We start from the raw sequence: 13,197 nt of genomic DNA, 5'->3' as shown, positions 1-13,197 counted from the left end.
AAAAAAAAAAAAAAAAAAGGGGATGTTTTGTTAGAACTCCCAGATGATGCTCCTTCCACAGGGCAGCTACCATTACTCAGCTAACAACGACCTGAAGGTGTTAGTATTTTAATCATTCCCACTCCTTTTTTCACTTTTGGAGACAGGGTCTCACTGTCACCCAGGCTGGCACGCAGAGGTATGATCGGAGCTCACAGCAGCCTTGACCTCCTGGGCACAAGTGATCCTCCCCTCAGTTCCCCAGGTCTCTGGGACCACAGGCGTGCAGTGCACCTGGCTAATTTTGTATTTTTTGTAGAAATGGGGTTTTGCCATGTTGCCCAGGCTGGTCTCAAACTCCTGGGCTCAAGTGATTTGCCCAACTCAGACTCCCAAAGTGCTGGGATGACAGGCATAAGCTACCATGCCAGGCCCTAATTTTCTTGTGAGACAGTTTCACTCTTGTTGCCCAGGTTGGGGTGCAATGGTGTGATCTCCACTTACCACCACCTCTGCCTCCCAAGTAGCTGGGATTACGGGTATGTGCCACCACGCCCAGCCAATTTTGTATTTTTAGTAGAGATGGGGTTTCACCACGTTGGTCAGGCTGGTCTCAAACTCCCAACCTCAGGTGATCCACCCGCCTCTGCCTCCCAAAGGGCTGAGATGACAGGCGAGAACCACCGCGCCCAGCTCCCTGGCTAATTTTTAAATTTATAAACTTTTTTTTTTTTTGAGACAGTGTTTCACTCTTGTTACCCAGGCTGGAGTGCAATGGTTTCACCATGTTGACCAGGATGGTCTCGATCTCTTGACCTCGTGATCCACCCGCCTCGGCCTCCCAAAGTGCTGGGATTACAGGCTTGAGCCACTGCGCCCGGCCTATAAACAATTTTTTGTAGAGATGGAGGTCTTACTTTGTTGCCCAGGCTGGTCTCAAACTCCTGGCTTCAAATGATGCCGCCACCTCAGCCTCCCAAAGTGCTGGGATTACCTCTTTGAGCCACCACACCTGGCGTAAAATTCTTTTAAAGCCGATAACCGTTTTCTGCTAGACACTCAGTCCTTCCTCTTGCCACATACCACTGAGGGCTCGGGGTTCCATCTGAGCTCCAGGAGATGTGTGCCGTCACTGACTGACTGTTCGTCCCTCCTCAGTATGAGAATGAGTCGGCCCTGAACCTTTATGAGACTTGCAAGGTGCGGACCGTGAAGGCTGGCACACTGGAGAAGCTGGTGGAGCACCTGGTGCCTGCCTTCCAGGGCAGCGACCTCTCCTACGTCACCATCTTCCTGTGTACCTACAGAGCCTTCACCACCACCCAGCAGGTCCTGGACCTGCTGTTCAAAAGGTGAGCACGTGCCTTCCACTGCGCAGGTCCACAGCAGCCCCACCCCCACCTGGCCGTGGATCTTGGCCATTCTGCTTCACCTCTCTGAGCTTTGCTTTGCTCATACGAGAAGAAACTGGGTGCTGAGAGGACCTCATGGGGTTGTCAGGCCTGGGTGGGATGAGCTGTGGAAAGCGCTTCTCCAACGTCTGGCCCTAGGGAATGGGCTCAAGGGCTGCGGTGCTCGTATTTATGATTTTCCTGTTCCCCACGGGGAAGCTCTCTGCCCCAAGCCTCACGTGTATGTGGCCTTGGGCAAAGCAGTTTTTCCACTTGTCCAGGACATTCCAGTGTCTTTCTGGGGGCTGTTGGAAGAGCCCAAGGGCCACTCAGCTGGGAAGGAGCTGGTTGGGGCTTATTCGTTGAACAAGTGTATGAAGCACCTACTGTGTGCGGATCCTTTTCTAGGCATTTAGTATAATTTGGTGAAAAAAAGCAGAAAAGGGCTGGGCGCAGCAGCTCACTCCTGTAATCCTAGCACTTTGGGAGGCCAAGGTGGGTGGATCACCTGAGGTCAGGAGTTCAAGAACAGCCTGGCCATCATGGTGAAACCCCATCTTAAAAAAAAAAAAGGCAGGAAAGTCCCTGCCCTGCTGGGCCTCCGTTCTAGTTGGAGAGTCCGACGGTAACACTAGACGTCGTAAGCAGGTACGGTAGATGTGACGCCCTCACGGCCTCCTCTAGATATGGATGCATCCTCCCCTACTCCGATGAGGATGGTGGACCCCAGGACCAACTTAAAAAGTGAGTGAGCTTTGAGCCAAGAGGGAGGGACTGAATAGTGGGAGAGTGCATGGGGCCGGGGCCGGGGCCGGGGCCGGGGCCAGCTGGGCACAACCCTGGCTCCCACACTTCTTGTGGTTCCCGCTAGAGGGCCAAAGTCTGGGGGCTTCAGCTGCAGGAGGAAAGACAACCTAGAGCCGTGGATGGGTCCCGGGGAGGCTGGAGCTCAGAGCAGCCCCCTCGAGAACCCGTCCCACTGTGGCCTTATCCGAGAGGGACATGCCTCAGTGTGCCCTGATCTGGGGACCCAGGGCAGGAGGTGGGGTGAGCCTCTACTCTCATGTGGCCTTGCCCCTCAATGAGTGCTCAGCGGGCAGACCACACCCCACCCTCTGGGAGAACCGGATCGGGGGAAGATGAGACCCACATGCAGCTCTCAGAATAAGGCAGCTCCCCAGCACTGAGCTACATGTTGAGGTGCCGCCAGAGACCTGCGGATGCCGGGCGGGAGGACAGATCCCTCATGGCATTTATGTTCGGGGGGGGGGGGGGCCTGGGAGACACGCAGAGGAGTGTGTGGGGCTTCCCTGAGGGAGGAGAGAGGTGGTCGCCACTGACCAGGGGCCTCCTTGGTTCTTGGTCTGGATAGCCAAGGGGATTGGGCTGGGGTGGGTAGCCTCCAGATGGACAGGGGCTGGTGCAGGAGCCCAGCCTGGCTCAGGGGAGCTGTGGGAGGGCCGTGGGGAAGGGGATCCCAGGCCTCTGACTCTGCTGCCTGCCCACCTGTCCCCAGTGCCATCTCCTCCATCCTGGGCACCTGGCTGGACCAGTACTCAGAGGATTTCTGTCAACCCCCGGACTTCCCCTGCCTCAAGCAGCTGGTGGCCTATGTGCAGCTCAACATGCCAGGCTCAGACCTGGAGCGCCGTGCCCACCTCCTCCTGGCCCAGCTGGAGCACTCGGAGCCCACCGAGGCAGAGCCTGAGGGTGAGGACGACTGCGGTGGGTGTCAGAGGGTGAATGAGGAGGGATTGGTGCTGGGCCACACGAGGAGGCAGCTCCAGGGGCTGATGCTGGGCCTGGGGCACAGACGAGCCTCAGACCACAGGTGGTGATCACAGGTGGGAGGGCAGCCTGCTGTAGGTTTTGTGGGTTCGAGGGGAGAGGCTTCTCTGGAAGCCGGGCTGTTCTGTCTTCGGAAAGGCATAGGAAAGGCTGGCATATTGGTGAGATTTTCTCCTCTTGCAGCTCTGTCACCAGTGCCAGCTCTAAAACCAGCTCCAGCTCCAACACCAGCTCGAGCGCCCAGCCCAGCACCAGCCCCAGTGCCGGAACCAGCTCCAACACCAGCTCGAGCGCCCAGCCCAGCACCAGCTCTAACACCAGCTCCAGCTTCAGAGCTAGAGGTAGCTCCAGCGCCAGCTCCAGAACTCGAACCAGCTCCAGCGCCAGCTCCAGAACGAGAACCGGCACCACCTGCAGAACGGGATCCGGCTCCCTCACCAACTCCACAGCTGGAGCCAGCCCCGGCACCAGTCCCATCGCCAGAGCCTTCCTGGCCTTCACCTGTGGTTGCAGAGAACGGGCTGAGCGAGGAGAAGCCTCACCTCTTGGTGTTCCCTCCCGACCTGGTGGCAGAGCAGTTTACACTGATGGATGCGGTGAGCAGCTCAGCTCGGCTGGGCGGGGGTGGGCCTGCCTTCCAGAGCTCACGTTCTAGTCAAATCCTAGGTCTGCTGTTTGAAACCAAGTAGTAACCAGGGCAGGTTTAACCCCCAGCCTCAGCTTCCCTCTAGACAGTAGAGGTGAGGTCACCCTTGTCCTCCAGAGTGGCTATGCAGATTCAAGATGGGACAGACAGGAAGCTCAGCAGACCTGGCCTGTGGGAGTGGAGGGTGCTCACCAAGGTACACCCATGGGTCACCCCCATCTGTCCAGAGGCCTCACTGGCCTCAGCACTTATTAGGTACTTGATGTATCCTGGAGCCCATGGCAGACACTGGACAAAACCCCTAGCTGTAGCGCCCACAGCAGATCTGCGTCTGGTTGGGAAATAGACTGAGACGTGCGGGGATGGGGGAGGAGGGGGGGGAGGGGAGGGGTGCGCCATGTGGTCCGTACAGGTGTGAGCCGCCTGTCAGCGCTGGAGCTTGCTGGGGATGCGCAAGGCAGTGCTCCTCTTTCCCACCAGCGCATTGTCCTGGGTCACTTGTGTGCTGGGCACCCTGCATGGCACAGAACAAAACCCAGAGAACCCCACAGGGCTCGAGCCACATCCTCAGTTTCCTGAGCGGCAGCCCAGACTGCTGTGGCAGGGCCAGGTAACACTCAGCCTCCTCCCCAGGAGCTGTTCAAGAAGGTGGTACCGTACCACTGCCTGGGCTCCATCTGGTCCCAGCGGGACAAGAAGGGTAAGGAGCACCTGGCGCCCACCATCCGTGCCACCGTCACCCAGTTCAACAGCGTGGCCAACTGCGTCATCACCACCTGCCTCGGGGACCGAAGCACGAAGGCCCCAGACAGGGCCAGGGTGGTGGAGCACTGGATCGAGGTGGCTAGGGTATGCCACGGGAGGGGCCTGAGCCCCCTCTTCGCTTATCATCTGTTCTCAGGTTGTGGTCTGTGGTCTCTGGTTCAAGCCCCCGTACAGGCCCCAGGCTGCTCTTCCCAGGGGCATGCCGGCCCTGACTCTCCAGCTCATGTCTTTTTTATGCTTACCTTGGGTTGAGCTACGATCCTCCTCTCCGTCACTCCTGGGTTGCAGGCTTGCCCTCTGGGGGCTCCCTCGGTGTGTCTCATTGGGAGGGGAGGCTCAGCCAAGGGGGACTGAGGCCAGGCCAGCTGGGAGCTCCAGCCCAACCTCATGCCTCCTGTTCTTCCCACCCCAGGAGTGCCGGGTCCTCAAGAACTTCTCATCACTCTATGCCATCCTCTCTGCTCTGCAGAGTAACTCCATCCACCGTCTGAAGAAGACGTGGGAAGAAGTTTCCAGGTGGGCGTGCCTCTGTAGGAGCTCCTGGTGCACTGGGGACCTCCCACAGGGCCGGCATCGCCCCTTAGTGAGTGAGCCCATGGGAGGCCACAAACCCTGAGGGCAGGGACCCTCCACTGACCTGAGCTGGTAGCTCTGCCTCAGAGCTCAGCTTCCTCATCCGTCAGATGGTGGGCTGAGCCACTTCGGAGATTTTCAGGTATTCATGCAGCCACAGAACGCTTATCCAATTGAAATCAAAACCTTTGGGCCAGGCACAATGGCTCACGCCTGTAATCCCAGCTACTTGGGAGGCTGAGGCCAGGAGAATCTCTTGAACCCGGGAAGTGGAGGTTGCAGCGAGTCGAGATCACGCCACTGCACTCCAGCCTGGGTGACTGAGTGAAACTGTCTCAACAAAACAAAACACACACCTTTGGAAACAGCTGCTCAGTGGAAATGGGAACGGGGGCCCTGTTGTACCCATGCAAAGGCCCCCCTCCCCAGACCTGCAGAGCCTCAGGACTCTGCAGAACCCTGAGTGCCGCTTTCAGGCAGTCTGGGGTCTTTGAGTTCTAAAAGAAAATGGATCTGCACTCACACCCCTCCCCACCGTTCCCAGCTTTCTCCTTCCTTCTTTGCCCTTCTGACAGGGATAGCTTCCGGATCTTTCAGAAGCTGTCAGAGATCTTCTCAGATGAGAACAACTACTCACTAAGCCGGGAACTGCTCATCAAGGTGGAGTGGCAGCGGGCAGAGGCTGGGGCGGCGGCGTTCGCTTCTTGCTGAAAGTGTTCCTTTCCTGGGTGCACGAAGCGGAAGAGGGAGCCATTTGGCCCCTGGGTGTTTGAGGACGGGGCCCCAGTTAATTGGACACAGCGAGGGTGGCAGTGGGAGTTCCAGGAGGAGCAGATGGGCTTCAGGACAAGCAGGTCTCCGGCTTCCTCGCTGGTCCCTCCTGCTGGGTGGGAAGGGGATGCAGCTCCTGCCTCACCCCAGCCCAGTCCGTCTGCAGGGATTCAGGTGCCTGCTGCTACCTCTGTCCACTCTGGACACCCAAGGAAGGGGCAGCCCAGGGACCCCAGCGACGGGAGCTGCAGGGGATGCCAGGGACCAGGTAGCCAGACCTGGGAGGCGGATTGGGAGGCTCCCTGTGACTTCTGCATCCTGCCCTGAAAAGAGACCCTCACCAATCAGAGAACCCTGTAGAATTCTCCCCATGGCACCCCGTCAGCCATGGCAGATACCCCAGATGACTGGAAAGAACTCTCAGGGACGAATGGGTTCCCAAGGCCTGGGCTCCGCAGCTCCCACACAAAAGGGGGTTAGAGTCACTGCCCAGTGCCCCTGGCAAACCAGTGAAATGGCATCTAGGGCCCCCCTCCTGCATGGACAAATGCAGAGTTCCCTACAGGGGAGCATCGCAGGGGGCCCCAGGACACCTCTCTCTCTCCCTCCATGGCTCAGCTCTACTGGGGGCCCTGGCACACACCGGGAAGCCCAGAGGATGGTACCCTGATCAGTGGCCAGATGGGTGAAGGCAGATGGGGCAGAGCCTTTGGCTAGGACAGAAAAGCCTGTTCCGAGTCCCTGTGGGGCCCTGGGCAAGTCGCGGCCCATCTCAGAGCCAGTTTCCTCATCTGGAAAACAAAGGAATGCCAGGTCTGGGGTGCTGATCTCATGGAGGTGAGGAGGTACAGAGGAGAAAAGGAGGGTGCAGACCTACCAGTACTGCGCCAGAGTCCTGCGAGGCGAGCAGAGGCCTTTTTTCTTCTTTTTAGAGGAATCTCACTCTCTCACTCAGGCGAGTGTAGTGGTATGATCTTGGCTGACTGCAGCAACTGCCTCCTGGGCTCAAGGGATTCTCCTGCCTCAGCTTCCCAAGTAGCTGGGATTGCAGGTGTGCACCACCACACCTTGCCGATTTTTGTATTTTTTAGTAGAGATGGGATTTCACTGTGTTGGCCAGGCTGGTCTTGAATTCCTGACCTCAAGTGCTCCGCCTACCTTGGCCTCCCAAAGTGCTGGGAGCCACCACTCCCAGCAGAGGCGGAGTTCTCATCTGCACTTTCCAGAGCAGGAAGCAGGTTCGGGTAGGGTAGGCCGCAGGCCCACGACCCCACACTAGTGAGTATTGAAGCAGGGTCAGGCCTGGGACCCAAGCTCACTGGCAGTGCTCCAGATCGGGGTGTCTGAGGTTCAGGGCTGAGGGGATGGGCCTCACTGACCCTATTCTCTACCCTGGCAGGAGGGGACCTCCAAGTTTGCCACCCTGGAGATGAACCCTAAGAGAGCTCAGAAACGGCCGAAGGAAACGGTGAGAGAGCCCGAGACTGCAGAGGGGCAGGGGGTGGGAGGAGGGGCCCTCTCCTCTGTGGCCACAGTGCCTACTGGCCCCTTTAGAGGTGGCTTCTTCTGGACACTGGCAGGGCCATGCCCGAACAAGCTGGTATCTGCAAGGACCAAAGAACGGGCCTGGCAGAGCCAGATGGAAGGTGTGGGGCTGGGGAGGGCCAGGGGCCATACGACTCAGGAATCTGGCATTTGTCAGATGCCAATGGGGGTGGGTGGCTAGAGGGAGTCTGGGGTCCAGGGAGGCTGCGGACCTGGGGAGGCCGCCAGAGATCCCCAGGCTGCTCCAAGTGAGGCCGATTGGGGCTGGGGCCTCAGGAGCTTTCCGAGCAGAGGCCTTGCTCATTGGTGTCTCCAATGCCACAGGGCATCATCCAGGGCACTGTTCCCTACCTGGGCACGTTTCTCACTGACCTGGTGATGCTGGACACCGCCATGAAGGACTATCTGTATGTGAGTGCGCCAGGCAGGGCTGGTGTGGGGTCGGGGCTGGAGTGGGGCCCAGGAGGAGAGCTCCTCCCTGAGCCGTGGGGGCTGGGCCACCATGCCTGTCCCAGCAATGAGTAAACAGCTCAGGGCCTGGCTGGTGACACCCCAGGGCTGCCTAAACACAGAGCTGCAGCAGGGTTTGGCCAAGCGGGACACAGCCCGTCCCTCAGGCAGTGACCATGAGCACAGAGGGAAGCTGGAGAGCCTTGCCCAAGGCCTCAGTCCATTGTCCTCAGAGAGGAGTGGACAAGCCTCTGCCCACAAGTCCCCCTGCCCTGGTGCCCAGCATGGGCCCCAGTCCAGGGGTGTGTGTGCCCCGCCCCCTGGTGGGCGCTCTTGATAGTGCAGCATGAAGTTGGGGGAGGAGGGCTGTAATGATCAAGGGGTCACATTCTGATGGCGATTGGGTGTCCCCCTTCCAGGGCAGACTCATCAACTTCGAGAAGAGGAGGAAGGTGAGCAGCTGCAGCCCTCACTGGGGGAGGGGTGGAAATGAAAGCCACCAGGGTAGGACACTTGACTCCCACCCCCTCCCTCTTAGATTCATGGGGACATTTGGATATAGAGAAAAGGGAGTCTCCCCCACTGGATGGCAGTGGTAGGATTCCAGCTTCTTGGGGAGTGGCTGGGTGAGTCCAGCTTTGAAAATACGAAGGCCTGGATGGAGTAGAGGGGAGGAGGAGACCCCAAGAGCAAAGGCTCAGAGACTGTCCTCTGCCCCGCTCGGGCCCTGTCACCAATCCTGTGCTTCCCTCTGGCCCCAGGAGTTCGAGGTGATCGCCCAGATCAAGCTGCTGCAGTCGGCCTGCAACAACTATAGCATCGCGCCCGACGAGCAATTTGGGGCCTGGTTCCGGGCGGTGGAGCGGCTCAGCGAGGCTGAGAGGTGACGCCAGGCAGCAAGGGACAGTGGGGGGGCGTGCTGTCCTGGGGCACCAGCTCCAGAGGGCTGGCAGCCGTGACCTGTGGTGTCAGCCTCTGTTGCCTGGGGATGGCTGGGGCACCCTGACTCCAGCTTCCGGGCAGGTGCTGGGGGAGTGCCGGAGTGTGGCTCCTGGTCCTCTCACCGCTGCCTCTCTGCTCATAGTTACAACCTGTCATGCGAGCTGGAGCCCCCATCCGAGTCAGCCAGCAACACCCTCAAGACCAAGAAGAACGCAGCCATTGTCAAGCGCTGGAGCGAGTAAGGGCCTGGCCGGGGGTGGCAGGGGCAGCCGCCTTGGGGCCCAGAGGCTTCAGGGCTGAGCCTGGGCTCGGGGAGTCACGGGGGCTGGCGCTGGGATCCTACCTGCTGCTGACAGGCCCTGAGACCGGGATGGGTCCCTTCACCTCTGTGGGCCTCAGTTTCCTCCTCCGTGAAATGGGGTGATACTAAATGCTCTCCCAGACGGCTGTGGTGAATGGAGTGCTGGTGACTGTCCCAGTACTTTGCACAGTCCTCAGGCCCAGAGAGAGGGGCTATGGGGGTGGGATGTGTCCTTGGGGATCCCCCTTAACTAAGCTGGCTCTTCATCCAGTCGCCAGGCCCCCAGCACTGAGCTCAGTACCAGCGGTAGCTCCCACTCCAAGTCCTGTGACCAGCTCAGGTGTGGCCCCTACCTCAGCAGCGGGGACATCGCTGATGCACTCAGCGTGCACTCGGCCGGCTCCTCCAGCTCCGACGTGGAGGAGATCAACATCAGCTTCGTCCCAGAGTCCCCCGATGGCCAGGAAAAGAAGGTGACTGCCTGCCCTTCTCCCCAGTATCCTTCCCCACCTTCCCACTTCCTAGTGCCAGTGTTACTCCCAGTCCACGCACGGGGCCAGGAAGCCCTGGATCCTGAACACGGTATCTAGAAGGGCTCTAGCTGGCTGCTGGCCTGGGGTGCCCCGCAGGGCCCAGGGCATCTGCTGACCTTGCCACCCCCCTCAGTTCTGGGAATCAGCCTCACAGTCGTCCCCGGAGACCTCCGGCATCAGCTCGGCCTCCAGCAGTACCTCGTCCTCCTCAGCCTCCACCACACCTGTGGCTGCCACGCGCACCCACAAGCGCTCCGTCTCAGGGCTCTGCAACTCCAGCTCCGCGCTGCCGCTCTACAACCAGCAGGTGGGCGACTGCTGCATCATCCGCGTCAGCCTGGACGTGGACAACGGCAACATGTACAAGAGCATCCTGGTGAGCCGGGCGGGCAGCCGGGTCCCTCCCTCCACCGGCCACAAACACACCCTGAACGCGGGCCACTGTCCCTGCCCTCCAGGGCTCCACCTTCTAGTGGGGGAAAGACAGATGACAAGCCAGGTACAGAAATGAAGAAGCTAGTGATCAGGGCCAAGGCTGGCCTGAGGGTCCCTCCCTGGACCCAGCACCTGAACAGAGGCTGAGTGCCTGTGCTTGGTGCTAAGGGGGCTCCAGAGGGTCCTTGGCCACTGCACTCTGGAATAACCCCTCCAGGGTCTTTTCCCTAATGGCCCCTCCCCTGCCGCAATGCAGGTGACCAGCCAAGATAAAGCTCCGGCCGTCATCCGCAAGGCCATGGACAAACACCACCTGGACACGGATGAGCCGGAGGACTATGAGCTGGTGCAGATTCTCTCAGATGACCGGAGTAAGTCGGAGAGCTGGGGAGGCGACGGCAGAGGGGGCGGGTCCGCAACAGTCCCCAGCCCCAGGTTGGAAGCCTTTGGCCCCAGAAAATTCACCAGCAGAGTGTGGGTGGACACTGGACAGGGCAGCCCTGGATGCCCCCACTGTCTGCTTGTTGCCCCCAGTGACCACTGGACCTCCCCAGCGTGTGCCCTTCCCTGGGCATGAACAGGCAGTTCAATGCTAGCTTCAGTGAGGAGCAAAGGGAAAGGCTTCTCACTGGGACAGGTTGGCGAGGAGACCCCCTGGAAGGGACGCCAGAAACCGGGAAAGTGTCAAGAACAGGTGCAGGCTGAGAGTCAGGGGTCCTGGGCTTGGAGACACTGGGCAAGCTCCTTCAGTCCTCTGCGCTTGTCTCCTCATCCCCCGGAGGGAAATGAAAGTAGCCAGTGGGTTAATTGTATGTGTATGTATAAATAAAAATCCATACATATGTATGCATGTGTATTTGTGTGTATGTGTGTATGCATGTGTGTATGCGTGTGTGTATGCATGTATATGTAAAGCACCTCCGTGCACCATAAAACTTAACTACAAATAGTATGGCCATTTTCTTTCCAGGGAGCTGACCGCCACACCCAGCCATTAGCCCAGACAGTTAGCAGTGACTCCTGTGATCCCTAGAAGTTAGAGCCTGAATCCTCTTGCAGCTTCTGGCACCATTTTGGTTAGGTGGGCAGGGTAGGTGGGACCCCCATCTTACAGAAAAGGAAGACTGAGGCCTAAAGAGGTTAAGGAAGGAGAATAAAAGCCACACGATGTCAGCAGGAACACACATTGAGCCCAGCTCTGATTTACAGCAGGCTGTGGGCCAGAGGAGACCTGGTGGCTGGGGGAGGGAAGCCAGGGGGCAAGAGGAAGTAGTTGCTGGGTGCCACGGTTCTAGAAGGGACAGAGGCCTCCCTGGAACCAGTGCCAGAGGCCTGGGGCAAGCCTGCCCTTTCCTGGTCTTTGGAGCCCTTGTCCTGAGTAGGACAGGATTCCGGGAAGTGGTCTGGATTCTAGAAAGCCAGAAAGCCTGTTCCAGCTGGGCAGCCAGGGCTGCAGTGTGGCTAGGATGGGGTGACCCTCTGCCAGCTCAGGCCAAGCCAGGGGGTTCTGGAGTCAGCCCTTGTTTAAACAAGAGTCACCAGGTTTTGTGAGGACCTCACAGAGTCTGTCCTCAGGCAGGAGTCACTGAGAGGGGTCCTTGGAGTCTTAGAGCTGTATTGGAGGGGATCTCAGGTCTGTGGCTCAGGGGCTCCCAAGTGGTAGGGGTGTCCTGCAAGGTCCCCAGGAGCCCCACTGATCACCCTTCTGCCCCTCCCCCACCAGAGCTGAAGATCCCCGAAAACGCCAACGTGTTCTATGCCATGAACTCTACCGCCAACTATGACTTTGTCCTGAAGAAGCGGACCTTCACCAAGGGGGTAAAGGTGAAGCATGGAGCCAGCTCAACCCTCCCGCGCATGAAGCAGAAAGGACTCAAGATTGCCAAGGGCATCTTCTGAGGGCATCTTCCCCAGGGCTTGGCTGGCTAGTAGCAAAGCACTTATGGACAAGTGTGGCCCAGGCCAGCTGGGCACCTTCCTCCCACCTGCCAGGTACCCCAAGACTCCAGTTTCATCCTGAACCTCTCCTGCTGCTGGGACTGACGCCTGCCATTGGTCAGGCTGACCTGGCCTCCCATGGACCACTCGCCGCCTTAGGTGCCTTCTGCTCTCTGGAACCAGAGGACTAGCTGACTTTTGCCAAGGAGCAGTGCCAACAGGCATGGTGCCCTGCCCGCCCCTGGGTGCCACCTCTGTACACTTCCGTGACACCTTTCCAGGTGTGGGTCACTGCCACCTGTGCCCATGGGCACCCCAGAGCACCCACTCACTCACCATGTCTGACCACTGCAGTTCTCTCCTCATGCCCACGGGCACTGACCTGTGACCTTCGCCGGGGTCCCAGCCCCTCCTCCCACCACTCTAGCCTTTCTGAGGCCGCACCAAAGATTCCATCATCAGGGCCAACCGAGAGTGAGGGAGTCTCACCCACCACTTACCCCGGCCCTCCCCCGGGAGCAGAGAGAAACCCTCTTCATGGACCAGACTCTGCACCCGGTGAGTGAGGGCAGTCCCAGCTGAGTCCCATTGATGTTGAATCTCATGCCACTACAAGTGCCATTCACCACTGCGTCCTGGGCTTTATGAGACCATGCAAGACAGGGGTTGCTGAGGAAGGAGGATTTGGGGTGGGGGGATTGAATATTTGTATAAAAAGCAAAAAGAAAAAAAAATGTTTACTGATTGGGGAGGGGCAATATTTATTTGTTGTAAATAGCAAATGCTAGACTTGAATATTATATTAAAATCCTGTTTCTACTATAGCCCGGTCATTGCAGTTTTGTTCTTTCATTGCCTGTGTTGATTCAAATGAGATAGAGACTCTCACATTCTGTGTTCAAATAAGGACTCTTGCAGGATTATCGTTATTTTATGCACAGGAAAAGCCAGCCACCTTTCGCAGGCACACTGAAGGAAACACAGAAGTTCACCTGTCATACAGCAGATGTTTGTTTCAGCATCATTAAACTGGAAAATGTGCTGAGACAGCCCCTCAGAACTCCTGGGACTCAAGGTTGGAGGTACTTTCACAAGGCATAGCAAGAATTTCTGAAATTTCTCTTTCTTAAAGTAACATTT

General features: G+C 58.4%; 1 protein-coding gene across 9 annotated transcripts in view; it reads left to right on the top strand.

The window, feature by feature from the left end:
* Nucleotides 1-12,881, top strand: part of RALGDS (ral guanine nucleotide dissociation stimulator) — a 53,008-nt gene extending 40,127 nt beyond the window's left edge. For 4 of the 9 annotated variants that reach the window (XM_032257726.1, XM_032257724.1, XM_032257728.1 and 1 more), the window contains exons 3-18: nt 1,138-1,331; nt 2,019-2,114; nt 2,887-3,080; nt 3,342-3,754; nt 4,438-4,653; nt 4,982-5,085; nt 5,718-5,802; nt 7,313-7,381; nt 7,783-7,869; nt 8,328-8,360; nt 8,670-8,791; nt 8,993-9,088; nt 9,423-9,624; nt 9,818-10,060; nt 10,376-10,490; nt 11,843-12,881. In XM_032257726.1, the coding sequence (XP_032113617.1) occupies nt 1,138-1,331; nt 2,019-2,114; nt 2,887-3,080; nt 3,342-3,754; nt 4,438-4,653; nt 4,982-5,085; nt 5,718-5,802; nt 7,313-7,381; nt 7,783-7,869; nt 8,328-8,360; nt 8,670-8,791; nt 8,993-9,088; nt 9,423-9,624; nt 9,818-10,060; nt 10,376-10,490; nt 11,843-12,018 (2,445 nt within the window). In that variant the 3' untranslated portion in view covers nt 12,019-12,881. The remainder of the gene's footprint in view (nt 1-1,137; nt 1,332-2,018; nt 2,115-2,886; nt 3,081-3,341; nt 3,755-4,437; nt 4,654-4,981; nt 5,086-5,717; nt 5,803-7,312; nt 7,382-7,782; nt 7,870-8,327; nt 8,361-8,669; nt 8,792-8,992; nt 9,089-9,422; nt 9,625-9,817; nt 10,061-10,375; nt 10,491-11,842) is intronic. The other 5 variants (XM_032257727.1, XM_032257725.1, XM_032257721.1 and 2 more) reach the window with 3 other exon arrangements.
* Nucleotides 12,882-13,197: the final 316 nt, after the last annotated feature.

This window comes from Sapajus apella, unplaced genomic scaffold (assembly GCF_009761245.1).
Source record: "Sapajus apella isolate SASKATOON/1434 unplaced genomic scaffold, GSC_monkey_1.0 scaffold97, whole genome shotgun sequence".
In the NCBI taxonomy this organism is placed as follows: Eukaryota; Metazoa; Chordata; class Mammalia; order Primates; family Cebidae; genus Sapajus; species Sapajus apella.
The sequence above is the reverse complement of the archived record's forward strand: the minus strand, read 5'-3'. Positions and strand labels throughout refer to the sequence as shown.